Source organism: Pelobates fuscus, chromosome 3 (genome assembly GCF_036172605.1).
Source record: "Pelobates fuscus isolate aPelFus1 chromosome 3, aPelFus1.pri, whole genome shotgun sequence".
NCBI lineage: Eukaryota > Metazoa > Chordata > Amphibia > Anura > Pelobatidae > Pelobates > Pelobates fuscus.
This window is the reverse complement of record NC_086319.1, coordinates 112,640,142-112,662,193: the sequence shown is the minus strand read 5'-3', so window position 1 is coordinate 112,662,193 and position 22,052 is coordinate 112,640,142. Positions and strand designations below refer to the sequence as shown.

Below are 22,052 nucleotides of genomic sequence, written 5' to 3'. Positions count from 1 at the left end.
CGTCGCTCAAAACCCCATAGGAAAGCATTGAAATGACTTTTCAATGCTTTCCTATGGGGAGACGTAATGCGCATGCGCGGCATTTCCGCGCATGCGCATTAGGTCTCCTCGGCCGGTGAGCGAGATTAGTCTCGCCCACCGGCCGACGTAATCACTAGGAGGAGCGTCGCGGAGGCGGAGACAGCGGCGAGGGACATCGCCGCTGTCCCAGGTAAGTCACTGAAGGGGTTTTCACCCCTTCAGTAACCGGGGATTGGGGGGTGGGAGGGAGAGGGACCCTCCAGTGCCAGAAAAACGGATCGTTTTTCTGGCACTGGAGTTTCCCTTTAAGTTCTGCAGGTTGCGAGGTGGGGCATCCCACAGATGCTAAATTGGATTGAGATCTGGGTAATTTGAACCCCAAAACAATACCTTGAACTCTTAATTCCTCTCACCATTCCTGAACATTTTTTGCAATGTGGCAGGGTGCATTAACCTTCTGAAAGAGGCCGCTGCCATTAGGCATGCACCCATTGCCTTAAATAGGTGTATGCAGTCTGCAACAATCTCTAGGTATTTGGTACTTGTCAAAGTAACAGCCATATCAATGACCCATCCATCCTGGCCCATGTCAAAGTCACTCCGCGCTTTTTTTCTTGCCAATTTTCCTGTTTCCACCACATTAAATTGTCGATTTTGCTAACATAGTGAACATATAATCTTATTTTTAGTAATGACAGGAGGCAAATATTTTGCATAACTTTCTTTATTGTAAACTTAAGCAGCAAAGATCAATCATAAAGTTTAAACCAATCAGAACAAAAGACACAAGTATTTAACAGGCAGTGTGATCCTGCCTCTTACTCTTTCTTTGGTGTGAGAAGAATAGTTCAGTAGTCAACAGAACCACTTGAAGTCAAAACCGAAATAAAGAACATGATCCTTCCCGAAAGATTGAAGAGTATTGTTGAGCCACTCCAAACAGCCAGAAGACGGATGGTTCACACTGAAAAGAACAGAAAACAAGTGAAAGACAAGCATACTGGCGACTTGCCAACATAAGCACATACATTGAATTGAATATGTATATATCTATAATGACTGTAAAAATAAAACAAAATCACACAATATTTACTATATAACTAACCCACTTGTAGAATATAACCCAAAATGTCAAACAAAAAGACACAACCCATATACAAGCGGCAGAGGCAAGAAGGGTGGGAATATGATGGGAAAATATTTGCCTCCTGCCATTACTAAAATTAAGATTATAGGTACACTACATTAGCATAATCTACAATTTTAACACATGGCAGGAGGCTTCATATTTAGCATTTTTACCGCTAAGGGAGTAAAGTAAAATAAGCATGAGAAGTTGGTCTAAAGTAAAAGACACGAAAAGTTTCTTCCCGCGACCAATCAGTGCAACGCTTAATAATATCAACCAACGAGGCGCCCGACAAGGCTCACAACGCCGCCGTGCCCCTGATCAAATGTGCCTCGAAGCACGAATTTATGCCAGCTACTAACAAAAGTCATCTCGCAAGGGTTGCAGAAGAGACCGACTTATGTGGGTGCACATATGAAATAAGGAGTTGTCCAGACGGAGCCCGGCGCAGAGAAGAGGTAACCTCCACGTGTTGGAGCAACGTCTTAAAGGGAAACTCCAGTGCCAGGAAAACAATCAATTTTTCTGGCACTGCATGTCCCCTCTCCCTCCCACCTCCCACTTCCCGGTTGTTGAAGGGGTGAAAAACCCTTCAGTAACTTACCAGAGGCAGCGACGATGTCCCACGTCGCTGCTTCTTCCGCCGCCGCTCCTCCTCTGCATTGCGTCGGCCAGTGGGCGAGACTGATCCCACCCACCGGCTGGGGAGACCTAATGCGCATGCGCGGCAATGCATTTCAGTGCTTTCCTATGGGGAAATGAGCTACGCAAATCCGCGGGTCCGCTGGAAAAAACGGGTAAAAACACGAAGTAGAGTTAGTGTTAGTCCGACGTGAAGGAGAGGCCGTCGACATCAAAGGCCCGAACGTACGAAACCTGACGCAGCTGAACACAGAACTCCAACCTAGAAAACGATTGCCAAGAGTTGGCGAAGAGACATCAACAGGTTATCAGGCCAATCCCTCAAGAAACGAAGAACCACGTCCCAGAGCCGAGAATATTTCGGAGCGGTGGACGTGATAATCGGATACCACGAAACGGTCAACAGACGAGTGGGTTCTGCCTTACCGGAAAACTGAGAATTAGGACATGTGCGTCAGAAATGGTAAACATTAATGGAACTATATGAACTACCTGAGGCGAATAGTTGCGTCAAGAAATTCAGTTTGACTGGTAGAGGTGCCAGCTATCCCACCAGTTCCAGGCAGCAAACTAACTGTGTCTAGTGCCGGGTGCCCATGAGTCCCACAGGGCGTTGACATTCCAAGATCCTTGAAATCATCCACCCTTTTTCTGCTCCTTTGCAGGGATCCTGCCCTGACCTAGACATGACAAGATGGCGATCAAATTCCGGGGTGATCGCCATCTTGTCCGGTAGGGAAGGTCGAGGGCATTCCGCCCGGAGTCTGCCTCTCACCTCCCTGTCAATGGTCCTGCCGATCCAGAAGTGGATGAACCTGTACAGATGAGAAAGCTGGGACCACTCGGAGGATCTCAAGTTTTGTATGGTCCTTGGATCAAACATTTTCTTGTGCAGCCTGAATGTCTCTGTGAGGAAAGGGACCTCCTATATACGATTCCTTAATATATTTAGACTCTGTGGTCGGAAGGTCCAACCATTCAGCCTCACTGCCAAATGCAGAGTCTTCGGCCCGCCATTCGTCCAAGATGTCTAGGCCAGCAGCACGGAAGTCACTGTCCTCCTCCGAGGATATCACAGGTGGTGGTGGTTCTCACACCGCTAGTCATTTAGGGCGTTTAGCCATAGTAGTACTCTTGGCCTTAGTGGGCAAGGGTGTAACTCCTTTCCTGTGGTGTTTGACCACGGGCGGTGTATCGGTGTTGGAGACATATGAGCCTACCGTGTCATCATCACACGGAGGCGGCATACCTACGGCTTGTGAAGAGACCTCTGGAGGAGGTTGCGTGAGGAGCTTTGGACAGTGCCTTCTCCATTGGTTAGGTTGGTGAGTCACTCATGTCGGAGTGTAGAGTCCTTCTCACAACTGAACCAGACAGTATGCACAAACAGGCACCAGAAAAGTTCAATTGTATATACTGTATACCACCCTCTTTAGGTAAGACAATGGCATAAAGTACATAAATGAAGTAAGCGCCTCCATCTGAAATCCTTGATACAGTAGATAGTGTAAACCACTGATAGGTGCCTTTATTGAATTATTATTAGGACTCTCCACTCACAGCCGGTTGAAACAACAAGTGACTAATATATGCAAGGGATTGGTACCCTTAATATGGGGAGACGCTGGTAGCCTCTATTAGTTGAAGTGGCTCACCACTATAGAATACCATATGGCACGTGGCCAGAATAGGATATATGGGGGCTCTTGCGGATTAGAAGACCAGAAATTAGTAGCCAGTCTAAGTTATCTGGCCTGACAGGGAGTTCCCTGGTCAGTGCAATCGGGGGTCACCCGGTGTAAGATCAATGTCACCAACCACTGAGACACGATAAGTAGGTATTGTATAAGGTGTGCAGGTTCACCGGTCACTGACACTCGTTATGAGCAGCCTGTATGTCTGGGGCTGACACCCTGCATTGGGGGGAAAGCGCTGAAAACCTCCAGAGGCAGCAGGGTAGCCAGATGCACCCAGTAAGACTGGGTAGGTGCCAAGGTGTGTCGGATCACTGTCCATTGTGACCATGTGTGGGCAATCCCTCAGAGAGGGTTAATGGTACCTATAGTAGGAGTGTAGCCCTATGTGGTTCCTTTTTGTGTGGTGTATGGGGACAAGGGGCTTGTCCCAATAGTACTGTAGGGGTACACCCCTTTGTGCAGTAGTTCAGATTGCACAATCAGTCAAGGCACATTAGATATATTTTAATCCTCACAACTGTAATTGCAGTGAATACAATCAAAGATATTTGTAAAATCCTAAATTGTCGAAGTACCTGGTGAGTAGGTGGAATCCTGCAGGGTCCTGTGAGCAGGTAGTTGAATTCCGTTTAGTCAGAGGTCCTAGACAGTCCGTATCTAGCTCTGTAAAACTGCAAGATGGCGGTAATAAAAACAACTACCCCCTAATCCCGACCCAGTCTGCAAATGCGGTAGAAAAATGTGCCGCAACCGCAGCAAAATCGCCTGTCGCGGCCCGAGAGGGAGCTAGGCCTATACCAAAAGGCAGCTCCTTTTACAGGATGAATAACAGAAACAAGCACATATGTAAAATAGGGTATTAAATAAAAATAAAGAGCCAGGCACTCAATAGAAGGGTGGTACAGCTAGAGAAAGTAAAAATAAGTAGGATAAAGCAGAATAGAGTCACAATAAAGATCAAACCGTATAAATATACAGAGAGAGCAAATACTCTGACCTGTCGCAGCAGAAGAAGCAAAGAAAGTGGAAGAGGCAGTATCACACTGCCTGTTACATACTTGTGTCTTTTGTTCTCATTTATTTAAACTTTATGATTGATATTTGCTTCTGAAGTTTACAGTAAAGAAAGTTATGCAAAATATGAAGCCTCCTGTGATGTGGTAAAATTCATGAAACCATTGTAACAATGTAATCAATGTTCTTTGCATCACATGTGAGTGGTTTTAATGTTGTGGCTAATCATTGTATGGGTATCCTATGTGCAATGTATCTAATCTAAAAAGTATCCCATTTGAACAGAAACTGCTTGAGGATAAATAACAAAAACACTTTTATTTCACATTGGGTGTTTTGTGGTAAAAAAAAACAATACCCATTTACATTTGGTTTTTTTTTGAGGAAAACTAAAGTTTAAATGATCGTTTGATATCTATTGCATTTTTCTAGGTTCTGTTGGAGCCACTAACATGAATGAGCATAGCTCTCGATCTCATGCAATCTTCACAATTACTATAGAATGCAGTGAAAAGGGTGCTGATGGAAACATTCATGTCCGCATGGGAAAGCTTCATCTTGTAGATCTTGCAGTAAGTATTTCTTTCTCTCTCTCGTTCAACTACATGTACTCGCCCTCTTTGGGGACCTTAGAAAATGTTCCATATTCCGTTGTCTTTACCTAGGAGTTTTAGAAATGTAGATGTATGTGAGCCTATCCTAGAGTTAAACAGCTGGAAAGGTAAAATGAATGTGTATGTATGTATGTATATATATATATGTATGTATGTATATATATATATATATATATATATATATATATATATATATATATATATATATATAGTGTAGCATCATTTTGTAAAATATAATTATTCTTGTTTTTTGTTTTTAGATAACTTGTTTAACGATTAATAGATTATGAAAGATAATTAAAAATTAGAGAGAACAAGTGTGCTTTGCTCTATGTACCATAGAAAGCAATCATAGATTATATAATGCATACATTGGTACATCCAGTAAACATCTTAAAGGATTACTATAGGGTCAGGAACACAAACATGTATTCCTAACCCTATAGTGTTACCACCATCTAGCCCCCTGGTCCCCTCATGCCTCCATATATATAGCAAAATCTTACTGTATTCAAACCAGAAGCTGTAGAACTGAATGCTGTTTGCCTCAAAAAAAAAAAAAAAAAAGCCGTCTGCTGACCTCATCAGAAGTGGTGGCCTGATCCAATCACAATGCTTCCCCATAGGATTGGCTGAGATGGACAAAGAGGCAGATCAGGGGCAGAGCCTGCATGATTCAAACACAGCCCTGGCCAATCAGCATCTCCTCATAGAGATGAATAGAATCAATCAATCTCTATTAGGAAAGTTCAATGTCTGAATGCAGAGGGAGGAGATACTGAATGTTTTGATGCATTTTAGGCAGCCATGACCCAGGAATGATCTCTAACAGCCATCTGAGGAGTGGCCAGTGAAGTTATCACTAGGCTGTAATGTAAACGCTGCATTTTCTCTGAAAAGACAGTGTTTACAGCAAAAAGCCTGAAGGTAATGATTCTACACACAGAACATATTCAATAAGCTGTAGTTGTTCTGGTGACTATAGTGTCCCTTTAAAGGGATACTCTAAGCAATAAATCATCTTAAACCCAATAAAACAGTTTTAATATAGAGATCATCGCCCCTGCAGTGTCACTGCTTAATTCTCTACCATTTAGGAGTTGTTATATCACTTTTAGTTTTTCTTTATGCAGCTTTAGCCAAACCTTCCTTGTCTGTGACCCACACAGTTTATTAAAAAAATTGTTTAATTTTCAATCAGTACAGTGTGTACTTTAGAAAGCAGGCTATTAACAGAGTAGGAGATAAGAAATTCTAAATTTAAACAGACTGCGCAAAAAAGGATACTGCAGAATTATATTTCTCTGTACATGAAATGTGTAGGGAGTGTCTTGGTCACATGCAAAAAGGTGTGCCTAGGGCTTCATAGAAAGTTATTAAACTCCTAAATGGCAGTGAACCGAGCAGTGAGACTGCAGGGGCATGGTCTATGCCCCCAAATCACTCCATTAATCTAAATTTGTTTTGGTGCTAATAGTATTCCTTTAATTGGCTTTGACAAATGGAAATCCAAAAATCTGCATGCTCCAAAACTTATCAGAATTCAAAGCCATCCAGTTAAAGGGCTTGTGTTTTATGAATGTTAGTGATATTAAAGGATTGTCTGCCAGAGCATAGTATGAAGAAGTATTGAGGACTTTGGTTAGCTGTGGGGGACATTTTACCTTAATTCACTCATCCTTAACTAATGTTCTTTGTTTTTCAGGGCTCAGAGAGGCAAGGAAAGACTGGGGCAACTGGGCAAAGATTAAAAGAGGCCACAAAAATTAATCTATCCTTATCTACACTAGGAAATGTTATCTCTGCTTTGGTTGATGGAAAAAGCACTCATGTACCTTATAGAAATTCAAAACTTACTAGACTGCTACAGGATTCATTGGGCGGAAACTCAAAAACTATGATGGTAGGCGTTATACTGTGGGTTTTTTAAATCTACTAATCTACTACAATTGTTTCTTTCTGTGTGTATTATATAGTCATATATTTGACACACTAAATATAACCGTCGTGGAAACCTGTCCTACAGTACTAAGCAAGTAAATATCTTAATTTTCCTCCCCTACTTAATTTTGCTGATATTTTTGGACTGGAACCCCCGGGGCTACTTGACTAATAGAATAATGATAGGTTATTTAACCAACAATCAAATGTGAGATTTTAATGTACATTATATTGAACTGAAACTGAACAATACTGGAAGAACATCTGTGAGAAAGAAGCATCACATAACACTAAGGCCCCAGTAGCTACTAAATCTGATAGCAGACCACTCCTAGAACAGGAATCTGTCACCATCACAGTGGACGATATCCAATATCAAGTAGCCTACATGAAATGGAACGTCCTGTCAGGCATCATCGCTTCCAAGCGATGGGCTTTTGCATCAATACCTGAGAATGGGATAGGAGACTGCACCAGAGGCTAAAAACACAAGCTGCTGGTAAAACCAAGCAGTGACACAAGATTCCAAGACCAGGCAGATGGATCTGTATACAGCGTTGATATGACACCATGGATACTGGCATGAAGGGCAAGTGGAAAATTACTTATAGCCAATTCCAGGATAATTACATAAGTGAACATCAAAAGTGGCATATACTAAGGTGGTGCGCTATCCACAATGATGTTTTGCATAGGCCTCAAACCAGATCATCAGGAAGAGTGGATATGGATACAGGCTCAAGAGTGGATCTTCCATTAGCCACATTCTCTACATGGATGACATCAAGCTGTATCCCTAGAGTGATCAGGACATTGAATCAGTGATCCACTTAGGTAGGATATACAGCAATATAGTAGTTGGGTGCTGTACACAAATGTATAGGTACACTGGACCTCTGTGATAGAAGTCTGCAAGTAGAAATCCACAGGCATCACAATGTAGGGTGAAGAAGCAGACAATTTATTGTGGTGTAAAGGACAAAATAAAGACACAATATTTTGATCAAAACATTTTATCTTTATTTTGACCTTTGGACCACAATTAATTGAATAGCATATACATCAAGGACACCTGAATATCGTTCAGACTAGATAGGTGTGGGACAGAAGTGTCATATATTAATATATATATATGATGTGTATAATTCCTAAGTACCCCTGCCTCAAGAAAGTAATTTCTATTGATTTAAAGTCCAATTGAAACGTGTAGACATGAAATTTAAGTTAATCCCATATTGGAGAACAAGTCTGATTATAGATAGTAAAGAATATTCTTTAAATAAATGTGACATTATGTGAATATTGTGTCTGTAAGGAGACATATATGAACTATTAATTTGAAGTTTAAATTAAAATATAGCACACACCACATCGTGTAAAGCTCCGGGCCAAAACGAGCAAATTAACTGATCCATCGGCGGAGATTGGGCACCTACTCACCCCACACCTTACAGATTGGCAGGGGAAGCAATAATGGGCAAGAAAAAAAAAAAAAACAAGGCCCGACAAGCCCCCTTTCAGCCACGATATCGGCGAACTCCTGCGGAACTCGCAGAAGGCCGCATGGGAGAAAATGGCGCTGGGGGAAGGCGAGTATTCTGACTCCTCAGAAGACTTTTATCCAGACCTGGGGGACGGTGCAACAGCAACCCAATCTAAGGCGACCAAAGCATCCCCTGCAGGGGAACCTGTCACTGCAGCCCACCTAACAAAAATGTTTACAGACCTCAGACAAGATTTAGCTGCCGACAGGGCAGCCTTCAAAGAGGCAATGGTAAGGCCCAACACGCGGCTTACCTCCTTGGAGACCAACACCACTGCCCACGGCGGCCGACTCACCACTCTGGAACGGAGAATGTCAGAACTCCACAAACTGCAACAAGACACAGCAGACAGAGTGGAGGCCTTAGAAGATCACAGGCGAAGAAATAACTTCAAAATCAGAGGGGTCCCTGACGCTATTGGGAATGACGACCTCCCACACTACGTACGGCGCCTCATGGCAACGTTGCTGCAACCCAAACAAGCCAAACAGGCGAAACCAGCCATCTAGCCATTTGGCTTTTCACCAAGCTGGCAAAAGCACCCCCTAACGCCTCAGCTGACCTCATTGTAAGATTCCAAACCCACCAAGACAAAGCCACTGTCCTGGCAGCCTGCAGGGGGAAAACCCCAGTACTGTTTGAGGACTCCCATTTACAGCTGTTCCTGGATCTAACTAAGAGCACACTCAGCTGGCGTAAAGGGCTACAACCGAGCCTGCAACACCTAAGAAAACAAGACATCCAGTACCGCTGAGGCTTGTAACGTTCACCTTTCAAGGGACCACATACCGGGCAAGAAGCCTACAGGAACTGGACTCTCACCTAACACAGCTGGGCCTGACAATGCCGCAAGTAGAAACCACAACCGCCCTGACCAGATTGGACCCCACTATAGTAAAGGAGTTTGTGCCTAGATCATCCCGGCGTACCAACTCAGCGGGTGACACGACATGAGGGACAATCTGATTTACAGGATGCCACAGACCCCGCCGACACACTCAGTGACTATGCATATTATGTTATAACCTTGTTATTTTGCTAGAAGGACATTACGTCCCACAGTTTTTCTTTATATTTAGTTTTAATTCTTTTTATGTTGCTGTTTATTTGCTGTCCATTACGGTGTGATCACCAGTTCCCAACCAAACCAGAGAAGGGCCCGCACAGAGCTAGTAGCGTCCACGATCACACTGACGCAAGTAAACCCCCCCCCCCCCCCACAAGATAATTCCGTTAAGCGACTCTGATCAAACCTTGGAGGGGTGACCCCTGTTCCCTGGGACACCTCAACCCATGGGCAGTCTTTTGAGTAAATCACATGTAGGGGCCAAGGGGTCATACTGATGGTTAAATACTTTGTTGACGAACATGTTTCTGTTTAAAAACAAAAAACGACTCAGCGGGACACGATGTAGTAACCAGTGACAATGCTTTTGTTAATGTATGTGACCGCTTTGGGCATCAGCCCACGAATTGTATGGTTTTCTCTTTATTGCCTGCTGAGTGAACAAAATAAAGAATTTGAAAAAAATATATATATATAGCACACACATAATGGCTACACACAGAAGATACTGACACACGCACACATTTACTCACAGGACACTGATACACACACTGACACATTTAGACAGAGGAAGCCGACAGACACACACTCACTCATTTTACACATAAACTCACAATTTGTTTTATTTTTTATTATTTTGAAGTCCTTTCTACCTTTTGGGAGACCTAGAGTGGATCCTATCCCTGAGGATTTAAAAGGAGAACTACCACAACAAGAGGACATAGTCTTAAATTAGAGGGGCAAAGGTTTAAAAATAATATCAGGAAGTATTACTTTACTGAGAGGGAAGTGGATGCATGGAATAGCCTTCCAGCTGAAGTGGTAGAGGTTAACACAGTGAGGAAGTTTAAGCATGCGTGGGATAGCCATATAAGGCTATCCTAGACTCAAGATAAGGCCAGGGAATAATTACAAGTATTTTGAAATATTGGGCAGACTAGATGGGTTGAATGGTTCTTATCTGCCGTCACATTCAATGTTTCTATGACATTAAATGGGAACAATCACTTTACAGGTCCAGTGTAGGGTTGGCGTAATATTTGTGCTCTTTCAGCACTGATCACTAGTGTGCTGTTTAGTGATGCCAGGGATGAAGTGATGTCATAACCAAACTCCCAGAATCTCCGCAGGGCGCGTGGTGGAGCAGTGTTGCAAGAGTACAGCACTTACAGCTCCCTCCATTTCCCCCAGCCGGGTGCCTTCTTGGAGAAACTAAGATGGCCAGCTCTTGGTGCACCACCTGACTGGGGTACACGTTCCAAAGGTTGAGAAACTAGACGTTAGGGCATTAGTGTGTCCCTTTAAAGGAGCACTATAGGGTCAGGAACACAAACATGTATTCCTGACCCTATAGTGTTAAACCCACCATTTAGGCTTAGGGGGCGGGGCCAACCACCATTTTGGCCAATCAGCACCTCCTCATAGAGATGCGTTTAAGCAATACATCTCTATGAGGAATATTCAGCGTCCCCATGCACAGCGTGGAGACGCTGAACAGCAGTGCTGCTTACTAGGCAGCACTGCTCCAGGATTCACCTCCAGAGGCCATCTGAGGAGGTGTCCCTAGGGGACTCTGAAAAGAAACTGTTTGCATGAAAATGCCTGCATGTAATGATTATACTCGCCAGAACAACTACATAGAGCTGTAGTTGTTCTGGTGACTTATAGTGTCCCTTTAATGTTTGTTGCAGTCAAACTTATCTTTGTCGTATGTGACATCCATATCATGTCAAAGTTTGTTAGGAAGTATTACAGAGCAAATACTCTAAATTTGGATTAGTTTACAGTTACCCTGTATAATAAAGGCCTAATTGGGAGGGTTTATTATTTAAAATTAAAGTATACTGTTCATCCTCTCTTATATGAATATTGATGTTTATCTTTAGTGCGCAAATATCGGGCCAGCAGATTACAACTATGATGAGACAATCAGCACTTTAAGATATGCAAATAGAGCGAAAAACATCAAAAATAAAGCTAGAATCAATGAGGATCCAAAAGATGCTCTTCTACGCCAGTTTCAGAAAGAAATTGAGGATCTTAAAAAGAAACTTGAGGAAGGTAATGTTGGCAATGGATAGTTTTTTTTTGTTTTGTTTTTTATACAAGATTTAACAGGAAATATGTATTAATCAAAATGTAGAATTGAAGAAATATGGGCTGGTGAGAATTTAAAGTATATTTGTAAAGCAATCTCTTTAATCATCTTTAGGAGAAGAAATATCAGGCTCTGAAGATAGTGGTTCAGATGAAGATGATGATGAAGATGGGGAAATTGGAGAAGATGGAGAAAAGAAAAAGAAAAGAAGAGGTAAAATATTTATAAACCGTTTGTCCTTTACCTTTAAAATTATTTTATCTGTTGCATTAATTGACCACTATAGTGCCAGATAAACAAACTTGTTTTCCTGGCACTATAGGGTCTCTGTCCCCCCCCACCCTCAGGGTCCCACTTCCGCTGGGTTGAAGGGGTTAAACACTTGCCTTTCTCCACCGCCGGGCTCCCTTGGCGCTGGAGAAATCTCCTCCCTCAGCCGACGTCGGCGCCAAATGCGCATGCACGGCAAGCGCGTTCCATTTGCTATGGACGTCCAGCATCTTCTCACTGTGATTTTCACAATGAGAAGCGTGGAAGCGCCTCTAGCGGCAGTCAGTGAGACAGCCACTAGAGGCTGGATTAACCCTATTGTAAACATAGCAGTTTCTCTGAAACTGCTATGTTTACAGCTGCAGGGTTAACACTAGATGGACCTGGCACCCAAACCACTTCATTGAGCTGAAGTGGTCTGGGTGCCTATAGTGGTCCTTTAATAGTTGCCTGTCCTTGAATTTGTAACTTACACAGAACAAATCATCATGAGATTTTAAAATGACACTCTGAGCAAAGAATAATCTTATATGGAATTGATGGGTAGTGTGTGTGTGTTGATGTAGGAGGTTATTATTATTATTATTTTTTATTTTTTTTATTTTGTTTTACTTCTCTCCATCTCTCACATCTCTTCATTTGCTGTTAAAAATAAAACAAATCACCTTTCGTTTGCATAGCACTTTCTTTCTTTCTTCGTCACTTTTTACAAAATCGCTTCCTGGTTTGCTTCCATTCTTGAGTACATACTGAGCTCAGCCAATATGAGAGCGGTGACAGAGCTGAACTGCTGGAAGACAGGCAGACCAAAAAAGGGGAGAGCCAGGGAGACATGGGGGTTAGGTTTAGCAACTATCTGTATATATTTTCCTCTTCGTCTTGGCTAGTGACATCCATGTTTTAAACAAAACAAAGACTGTCATACAATATGTAGTGTTTTTCTCAAATTAGACTGTTCAAACCAATGGTCTAAAACTGCTGTCCCACTGTCCTTCATGCAGCCCACTGAGGCGTGTTGCCAAGTGTCCAGTATATGACCTGCTGGTGGTGTGTTTTATTCTTTTTAAAAAAATGTTATTGCCCTTTTTTGCCCCTGTGCAAGGTTGAGCAGTGTCCTGATCAAGTCCTGAGAGGCTCTTGCTTCTCATAGGACTTTCAATTAAGTATCTAATGCACAGCGACACTCCTATACATACTGTGTAGGCTCCTCGGAGGAGAGTCTTGTGAGGAGGAAGAGCCCAGCCTGTCTGGACATCACTTAACAATGCATCAATTAATAGGTAGGACAGGTGGTGATGATAAAGATTTGTGGAGGTAGCTTGCATGTGTCCTACTGTTCTTTCTTCCTCTTTATGTGCAAATGCGTGTAGCTGTGTGTATCTGTGAATGAACGGGGGCTTTAAAGCCCCACACTTAATGTTAGTAAATGTAGTGTAGGATTATTATGGCAAAAGGCTAATATAATGGGTGCAGGATTGGGGTTACTACTGCAGTTATGTGTGTGCGTCCTTGTTCTAGCTTCTGGGCATCTGTTAGTACAGATCTGCAGCCCACATGTGAGAAGACGATCTGGCCAGTTGCCCCAATAAAGTTGAGTTTAAAACCCCTGGTTTAAACTGTTGATAAGCAAGTCAACTTTTAAATACATTTGGTATTTGTATACAAGTTAGTTTTCAAGGAAGAGTAAAGTAAAACAACTATGTTAAAAGTATTTGCCTAATCTGACAAGTCTCCTACGAGTACATTTTGAAATTTGGATAAATAACTGATTGCAAAATTATGTATATGCTTTAGAAGATCTTAGCAGTTTATATATGTCTCTAACCACAATGAAGTTTGTTGCTGATGAAGCTTGAGATGTTAGTAAGAAAAGGGCTGCTTAAAATAGGTTTGGGTTCAGATATGTATGTATGTGATTGTTATTGCGTTTATTTTGTTAGTCACTTACCAAGGGACTTTGCTTTACTTAATAAAATAGAAAGACAATGTCTGGAAGGCTTTTCCCTGTAAGCAATATTGCATTTCAATTTGAATTCAAAATGACAACTTTTTTTACTTGACAACAACTTGATCGAAAACATCACTATCTTAATTGGCTGTCAACCTGTTTATTTCAGTTGCTCATCAGTTTACATAAAAGCAATATTCCCAACGTGTGTGCCTTTTCATGATCTATGCTTTCCATGCTGTTTTCTGGGCCATCTCTTTGTCCAGGTAGTAGCAGCAGCAGTAGCAGCTCAGACTCCACAGTGATAGAAAGACCAGTGGATAAGTACCTGCCTAGTGAGTGGCAGCTCCAGCTCCTAAGCTGTATGAGAAAGCTATGGCTTACTATGTCCTTTGCTCCCCGTTCAGTTGCTGCACTGCTATCTGTTATCAAAGCTGTTTGGATATCCCAATGCATGCCTTTGTTTCACATTCCAGTACGGTTTGATAGCTTTACTGTTGAAGATGAGCAACGGTGTTTGGTTCATGAAAAGTTTTTAATAGCACTTTTATCAACGCGAGACCCTACTCAACCAAATGGTTTGCTGTTAGCTTCTTTTAACCAATAGTTAAACAAGTTCCTATCTCTAAAATACTGTATAGATTGAAGTATGTTTGAAATTACATTTATGTTTTTTTCAGTGAACATTGGAACAATCTAACCACTTCTTTAGCACAGAAAGGTTTGCTGGAAAAAAACTGCTTCCTAAATTCACATACTTTTATCTACAGCTAGAAGTATTGCAGTATCAGAATTTACATATTTACACTTTATATAGTGTCTGAATGTTTTTTTAAATTGTCTTACATAGTTACACGTGAACTTAGCGATTTAGAGTAGAGGCTCAGGCAAGTACAATCAAATGGTTACTCCAAGCACCATGACTACTTAGGAGACTTGAAGTCATGGTTCTCTGTGAAACTCTCACATACTGAGTGTAACCCCTTGGTTGCTGGACATGTAACTCCACCTCTGACCGCGTTCTAGAAGCGTCAATAGCCAGCCTGGAACAAAAGCTGGCTAATGTCAATTCTGTGCAATGAAAGCCGTCAGCTGATTCTCTCAGCCAATTAATGGTGACTGGTTCAACTTGCAGAAGATCTGCACAAGCCGGAAATATGTCGCCAGACATGGAAGGAGTCTCACAGCTTGGCGGTCACCGAGGTAAGAGGACAAACCAAAACTAAATGGTTTGCCCCATTACTGCGAAGACAGATCAGAGTATTTCAGGCATCGTAATCACAGCGGGCTGTAGTGGTTATTATTCTTGGAGTAACAGTTATACTGATTTTGTAATAATCAAAATATATGAAACAAGATCTCCATACTGTAGCAGTTGCAGGGGAATGCAAGACCTGTAGATATATCTAGGGCAAAGATACTGATTTATTATGGAGGTGATGGAAAGGATGAAGATGTAGAACTATGCCACAACATTTGTCTAATGGGTAAGTTGTGTGCCAGAAGGCCAGACTTTCATAGCTACTTTTGGGATCCAATCCCTGACTCCAAAGAGGCAAAGTTCCCTGCTATTGCTATTTGTTGAACTTGTGTATGACCCTCTGTAAATATCTGGAATGATGCAAGCATGTTCTGTATGCATATTGGCTTCCTCTTGCTTTAATTCAGCACTACAACAGGAGAGAGTAGATTTAAGTATTAGCCTTTTGGCAATAGTTAAATATATATATTCAATGATTTTAACTTTTTTTCTTTGTTCTTTTTTTTATAAATGTAATGGGATCTATGAAAAATTCTCAGACTTGTAAAGAAAGCCATGTGCATGTTTTTTGTCTTGTAAATGTTTTCCAGAATTAGACCAGCACACATTTCGTGATATGTTTGGAACATTTTCTGCAAACAATTATTTGCTGAACTCTAACAGATCTGTTATTAATACTGCATGTATACCTGAGCACTCTTGCTTTGCCCCTATCACTCACGCCATCTCGTATTTTTGTCTAATGACTAACTACTTTTAAAATAAGCACTTTCTACTTAAAATTTTGCTGCACTATATATGGTAATGCACACAATGCAAATTGTGATTACATTTATATTCATGTAATCCCCTAGTTAGAAATAAACATTTAAAAAAATATATATATACATTTTGCATTATGCCGTGGGAGTCTTTTTTTGGCATTAACAATTAATTGGCCAACCATATGTTTAAATCACTGTGATGTTAATTTTATGTTATTTTTGGGGGCTCTTGAGTCCACAATAAACTTGAAGAGAGCAAATTACTTAATTTTATGCAGCAATATTTATGACCCACTTATACTGCTGTGTAGCAAGATTAGACAACCTTTGGATAACTATTTGAGAAGGTTTTTTATTTTTTTTTATCAAAGGATGTCTAATCCTGGCTATCGTGAAGTCTAAAAACCTCACATTTGTGTTGCCACATGCTATGCCTACAACATTGGCCACATGTTATTGCATACATATGTTGATACAACATGAAATAACAGGAAGTGATATAATGTTGTCTTTCTCCTCTCTTCATGTCAATGCTGCCAACCTACAAATTATTTGCTTCATCCACTTTATGCAAGAACAAGCAGGTTGGTGTTAATAGGTTTTGACCTCAACCTATCAAATTCTAAAGATGGCCTTTTGTGATCTTAAGAGTGACCTTTTAGTTCTTGAGTAATGTAAATGCACTCTTGAACAATAATGTTTACAATAATAGTTCCTAATAGTTTTAATTGAAAAAAAAAACACTTTAAATTTATTGTAAATGTAAGGTACCAGTGAAACTGGAAAAGTACACTCCCTAAAACAGTACAATTTATATTTAAAATAAGCTACTAATATTGTTCTCTTCGTGTTGATGTGACAGTAACATGCATATTTCTGCTTGCTGTTTATGCCGCTTTTAGTGTTTATAAAGGAGATTTGTTATATAAAGTAGTAAACATGATTTTCTAATGCACTTTAGGGTTTCTAATAACTGTGTGTATATCCTGTTTGATACTAATATGGATTCACAAATAATGTTTTCCTAAAAATCTGGATTGGTTCTAATCAGTCTTGTGATGTAATCACTGATATATATATATATGCCGTGCTGTCACAGGCAAGAAGAAGGTCTCCCATGATAAAATGGTTGAGATGCAAGCGAGGATTGATGAGGAAAGGAGGGCACTTGAAGCAAAACTTGACATGGAAGAAGAAGAACGGAACAAAGCAAGAGCTGAGCTGGAGAGAAGGGAGAAAGATTTACTAAAAGCACAGTAAGTAACTTCACTAGTTCTATTAAGATGACCTACTGCTTCCAAAGTGTAATGAACTTGTTGGCCAGAAATGGGAGTTATCGACAAGCACCTGTTCTGAATGAGATGAAAATGGTCAACTCAAGGTGTTGGATAACATTGCTTTTGCTTTTTTTTTTTCTTCTTCTAATTGTTAGTTCATGTTTAATGTATTGCCATGCTGTCTGAATACACATATATTTCAGCTATAAATAAATGCTGTCTCTTTATATGTGCAAGTGGTTAAAAAGCTGAAATAGAACCTAGTTAGCTTCATTTTCTTAAAGTGGAACTGTCACTTAGTTGTCACTGTTACACCATGGAAATAAAACCACTTAATATAACTAGAATTGTCTGTCTTTTTGGTATCTTCAATACATATATTTTGCTATCAAGTTGTTATGTAGATTATATTCCTTATTCTGTTGCATGCAGTGAAAGTATAAATCTGAAAATGTTGATTCTTAATCAAGTGGGTTTATTAATTTGATTAAACATTCAAGCAGGGAAGATAGGAGACAATCATCCAGAGTAGGTTTGGCTTATAACAGATATTTTTATACAGACTGGGCTGGATTTGTAATGGCTTACACTCCTTACTGAATAGAAATTTCCTTATTTCAATTAAGGGCTTACTTCAGTAAGTTAATAAGCCCTTACTCCTATCTTTCAATGTAGAGTACATAACAAAGGACAAGTCAGGAAATTAGATAATGTACTTGTTCGTGGTTCCGAGTAGGTGTTACACTTTTTAAACAGGTTAACATTGGATGAAGCTACCTGGAGCCTGGCCTCTCTCTGCTGCTCAGGCTAGTGCTTTTAAATCCCCCTCAGCATCGGTGGAAGGCATTGATTGACCGAGAGCACCTTATCCATACCTCTAGTAGTTGAGGACACTTGCTCAGCATTAAACCTGAACTGTGAGATGGCACCATAACTATTCATGAAGGTGAAGTGGATATGGTACCCCGACTGTCTATTTAGAAATTGGAATGATTTTAGCATGTAGTGTACCTTTTAATAGCATACTTAATTCCATATCGTTCTGTTAACGTTCTGCAGGCAGGAGCATCAATCACTCCTTGAAAAGCTGTCTGCTTTGGAAAAGAAAGTTATTGTTGGAGGAGTGGATTTGCTTGCCAAAGCAGAGGAACAAGAGAAGCTTTTAGAAGAATCTAATTTGGAGCTTGAAGAGCGTAGAAAGCGAGCAGAAAAACTTCGGAGAGAGCTAGAGGAAAAAGAGGTAATTACTTTTAAAGGACACTCCTGGCATAAACACAACATTGTTTTGCATGCTGAAAACATTATATATTTTTGCATAAAAAAACAAATGTTTTGCATGATTCTGCAGTATTAGCCTTCCTCTGTAGCCCTGCCCCCTCGAACCAGAAAAATACTTCTTTATCCAAAGCACGCGCAAAGCTCAGCCACTGATTGTACTGAATGATCTGAACTACAAAGCAACCTGCATTCGAAGGAAAGGATACCAAGGGAGACTTCTAGAAAGGATATCACTACCATTATAATTTATCTGACTGCAGCATGGTTGTAAATCAAAAGCAGATCATTCAGTGCTGTTGGGGCTGAGAAATTGTGCACACATTTCATAAGGGATTCTTTCTGGGATGAAGGGGTGTGGCTAAGGAGGCAGACATATGGTGCGGCTTTCTTCAAAGATTTGAACATGAAAAAATACAGCATATTAATGACACCAAAATCTATCAAATGCATTAAAGTTGTATTTGTGCTCAGAGTATCCCTTTAAGTAACTAATTTGTGTGTGAGAACATGGATTGACAACATACTACTTACCATTAAAACGTTCTAACAAATGAAAAAAAAAATATATACCGTATACACTATCTACATTTAAAAACCCCAAAACAAAGTATGTACTCATTGAAACACAAAATTCCTGTTTGTGTAGATCTAAGGAAGTAATCTAAAGCATCCATGCCCAATGGCCATGTAGGGGTGGAGTGGGTGGTTTACGAGCACACTTGAATATATGCACAGTAGACTCCTGGCTTAATATTGTGAGTAGTCAAATATGGAAAATGTACCGTATATACTCGAGTATAAGCCGAGTTTTTCAGCCCATTTTTTGGGCTGAAAAACCCCAACTCGGCTTATACTCGAGTCAGAGTCTGTATTATGGCAATTTGCATTGCCATAATACAGACTGGGGGGAGAGGGGGGCTGGCAGAGCTGTACTTACCTTTCCTGCAGCTCCTGTCAGCTCTCTCCTCCTCCGCGCCGTCCGTTCAGCACCTCGGTCAGCTCCCAGTGTAAGTCTCGCGAGAGCCGCGGCTCTCGCGAGATTTACACTGGGAGCTGACAGAAGAGCAGAACGGACGGCGCAGAGGAGGAGAGAGCTGACAGGAGCTGCAGGAAAGGTAAGTACAGCTCTGCCAGCCCCCCTCTCCCCCCCACTGAACTGCCACTGGACCACCAGGGAAGGAGAGCCCCCCTCCCTGCCATATATCAAGCAGGGAGGGGGGACGAAAAAAAAAATATAAATAAAATAAGAAATAAAATAATAAAAAAAAAAATAAAAAAAAGGGGTATAAGGACCACTATGGGAGGGAGGGGGTGGGTTAAGGACCACTATGGGAGGGAGGGGGGTATAAGGACCGCTATGGGAGGGAGGGGGGGTATAAGGACCACTATGGGAGGGAGGGGGGGGGTAAGGACCACTATGGGAGGGGGGGGATAAGGACCACTATGGGAGGGAGGGGGGGTATAAGGACCACTATGGGAGGGAGGGGGGTATAAGGACCACTATGGGAGGGAGGGGGGGTATAAGGACCACTATGGGAGGGAGGGGGGGTATAAGGACCACTATGGGAGGGAGGGGGGGATAAGGACCACTATGGGAGGGAGGGGGGGGGGATAAGGACCACTATGGGAGGGAGGGGGGGGGATAAGGACCACTATGGGAGGGAGGGGGGGGGGATAAGGACCACTATGGGAGGGAGGGGGGGGGATAAGGACCACTATGGGAGGGAGGGGGGTATAAGGACCACTATGGGAGGGGGTGGGATAAGGACCACTATGGGAGGGGGTGGGATAAGGACCACTATGGGAGTGAGGGGGGGTATAAGGACCATTATGGGAGGGAGGGGGGGGGGTATATGGACCACTATGGGAGGGATGGGGGGGGATAAGGAACACTATGGGAGGGAGAAGGGGGATAAGGACCACTATGGGAGGGGAGGGGGAAGTAAGGACCACTAGGGGAGGGGTGAGTCAGGACCACTGGGGGGGGGGAGTGAAGGAACACGGGGGTGGGGAGGTAAGGACCACTGAGGGAGGAGGAGGGGAAGTCAGGACATATGGGGGGGGGGGGGGGGGGGGCAAAAAATGTTTTGCCTACGGCGGCAAATATCCTTGCACCGGCCCTGCACACACTGCATTCACACACTGCATTCATGCACACACACACTGCATTCATGTACACACACGCTGCACTCATACACACACACATACGCACACACTGCATTCATTATACACACACTGTAAATAAATATTCAATTAATATATTTTTTTTAGGATCTAATTTTATTTAGAAATTTACCAGTAGCTGCTGCATTTCCCACCCTAGTCTTATACTCGAGTCAATAATTTTTCCCAGTTTTTTGGGATAAAATTAGGGGCCTCGGCTTATATTCGGGTTGGCTTATACTCGAGTATATACGGTAACCCCTAATTGCACTTAATGCCTATTAAATAGAGAAACAAAGACAGCCAAACCTAGGCCAAACAATAATAAGAAAAAAGTGGCTGAAATACAACTACAACTAATAAATGAAAATGCTGTCAGAGTAATATACGATGACCGCAGGTGTTGTACTTATAAGAAATTCAGTCCTTGCGTATTTATCAACACCTGGCCCAATTACTTAAACTGGGGGTCACACAACATTGGTATACATAGATAATGGAGATTAACCCCTTAATCACGAGTGACGGACGAGGTCCGTCACTCAGGGGAAACCCTTAACGTCACACGGTAAAATTAACCCCAGATCGCGGCGATCGCGGGGTTAATGGTGCTCCGGTCTGCCTCTGTATTAGAGGCAGACCGGGAGCACCGGATCGGGCTGTCCCAGCACATGTGCCCCGCTCTGACAGCATGTCAGAGCGAGCACATGTGCTGTGTATACTCACATTCCGCCTCCCTGCACTTCCGGGTTCACTGTGAAGTGCAGGGAGACGGATCTTCACTGATCCTGCCCCTCCGATGTCCACATATACCTGGCAAAGGTACATACGGGGGTATTTTTGTACTCAGCTGACATAGCTGAGCAACATATGAAGTATTATACAGTGGTAGTACACATAAGGTTTGCAAAATATACTGTGCAAACTTACTTTGTGTGTCAAACAGGCAGAAAAAACGCTTATTACCACTACACTTGGTACAAGCTAGCGGAAAAATGATCCCACGCTAAGGTTCAAAATATGCCTTTTGAAATACCCTGGGGTGTCTACTTTAAGAAATGGTAGGCCTTTGTGGGGTAGTTTGAATTTAAAACCTGCGAAGATGCTGGAAATTGCACATAGGCACAGCGTCAAAATTCAAAGTTCTGTAAAAACTGATATGGCTTGGTCTCCTATATGGCACTGTAGCTTCACAAAATAGTGCCAAAGACATTCATTGGGGATGTATTTTTACTCAGAAGACTTAGCTGAGCATAATTTGGGGGTTTTGAACTTAGTGGCACATATGAAATATACAAAATGCCCAGCAAAAATTCAATCCGTAT

General features: G+C 41.9%; 1 protein-coding gene across 1 annotated transcript in view; it reads left to right on the top strand.

Annotated features, from left to right (window-relative positions):
• KIF3A (kinesin family member 3A) overlaps positions 1–22,052 on the top strand; it is a 54,960-nt gene that overhangs the window by 22,342 nt on the left and 10,566 nt on the right. The window contains exons 6-13 of the mRNA XM_063447421.1: positions 4,936–5,075; positions 6,823–7,020; positions 11,555–11,729; positions 11,881–11,979; positions 14,251–14,319; positions 16,585–16,593; positions 17,109–17,265; positions 18,346–18,526. Coding sequence (XP_063303491.1) covers positions 4,936–5,075; positions 6,823–7,020; positions 11,555–11,729; positions 11,881–11,979; positions 14,251–14,319; positions 16,585–16,593; positions 17,109–17,265; positions 18,346–18,526 — 1,028 coding nt within the window. The remainder of the gene's footprint in view (positions 1–4,935; positions 5,076–6,822; positions 7,021–11,554; positions 11,730–11,880; positions 11,980–14,250; positions 14,320–16,584; positions 16,594–17,108; positions 17,266–18,345; positions 18,527–22,052) is intronic.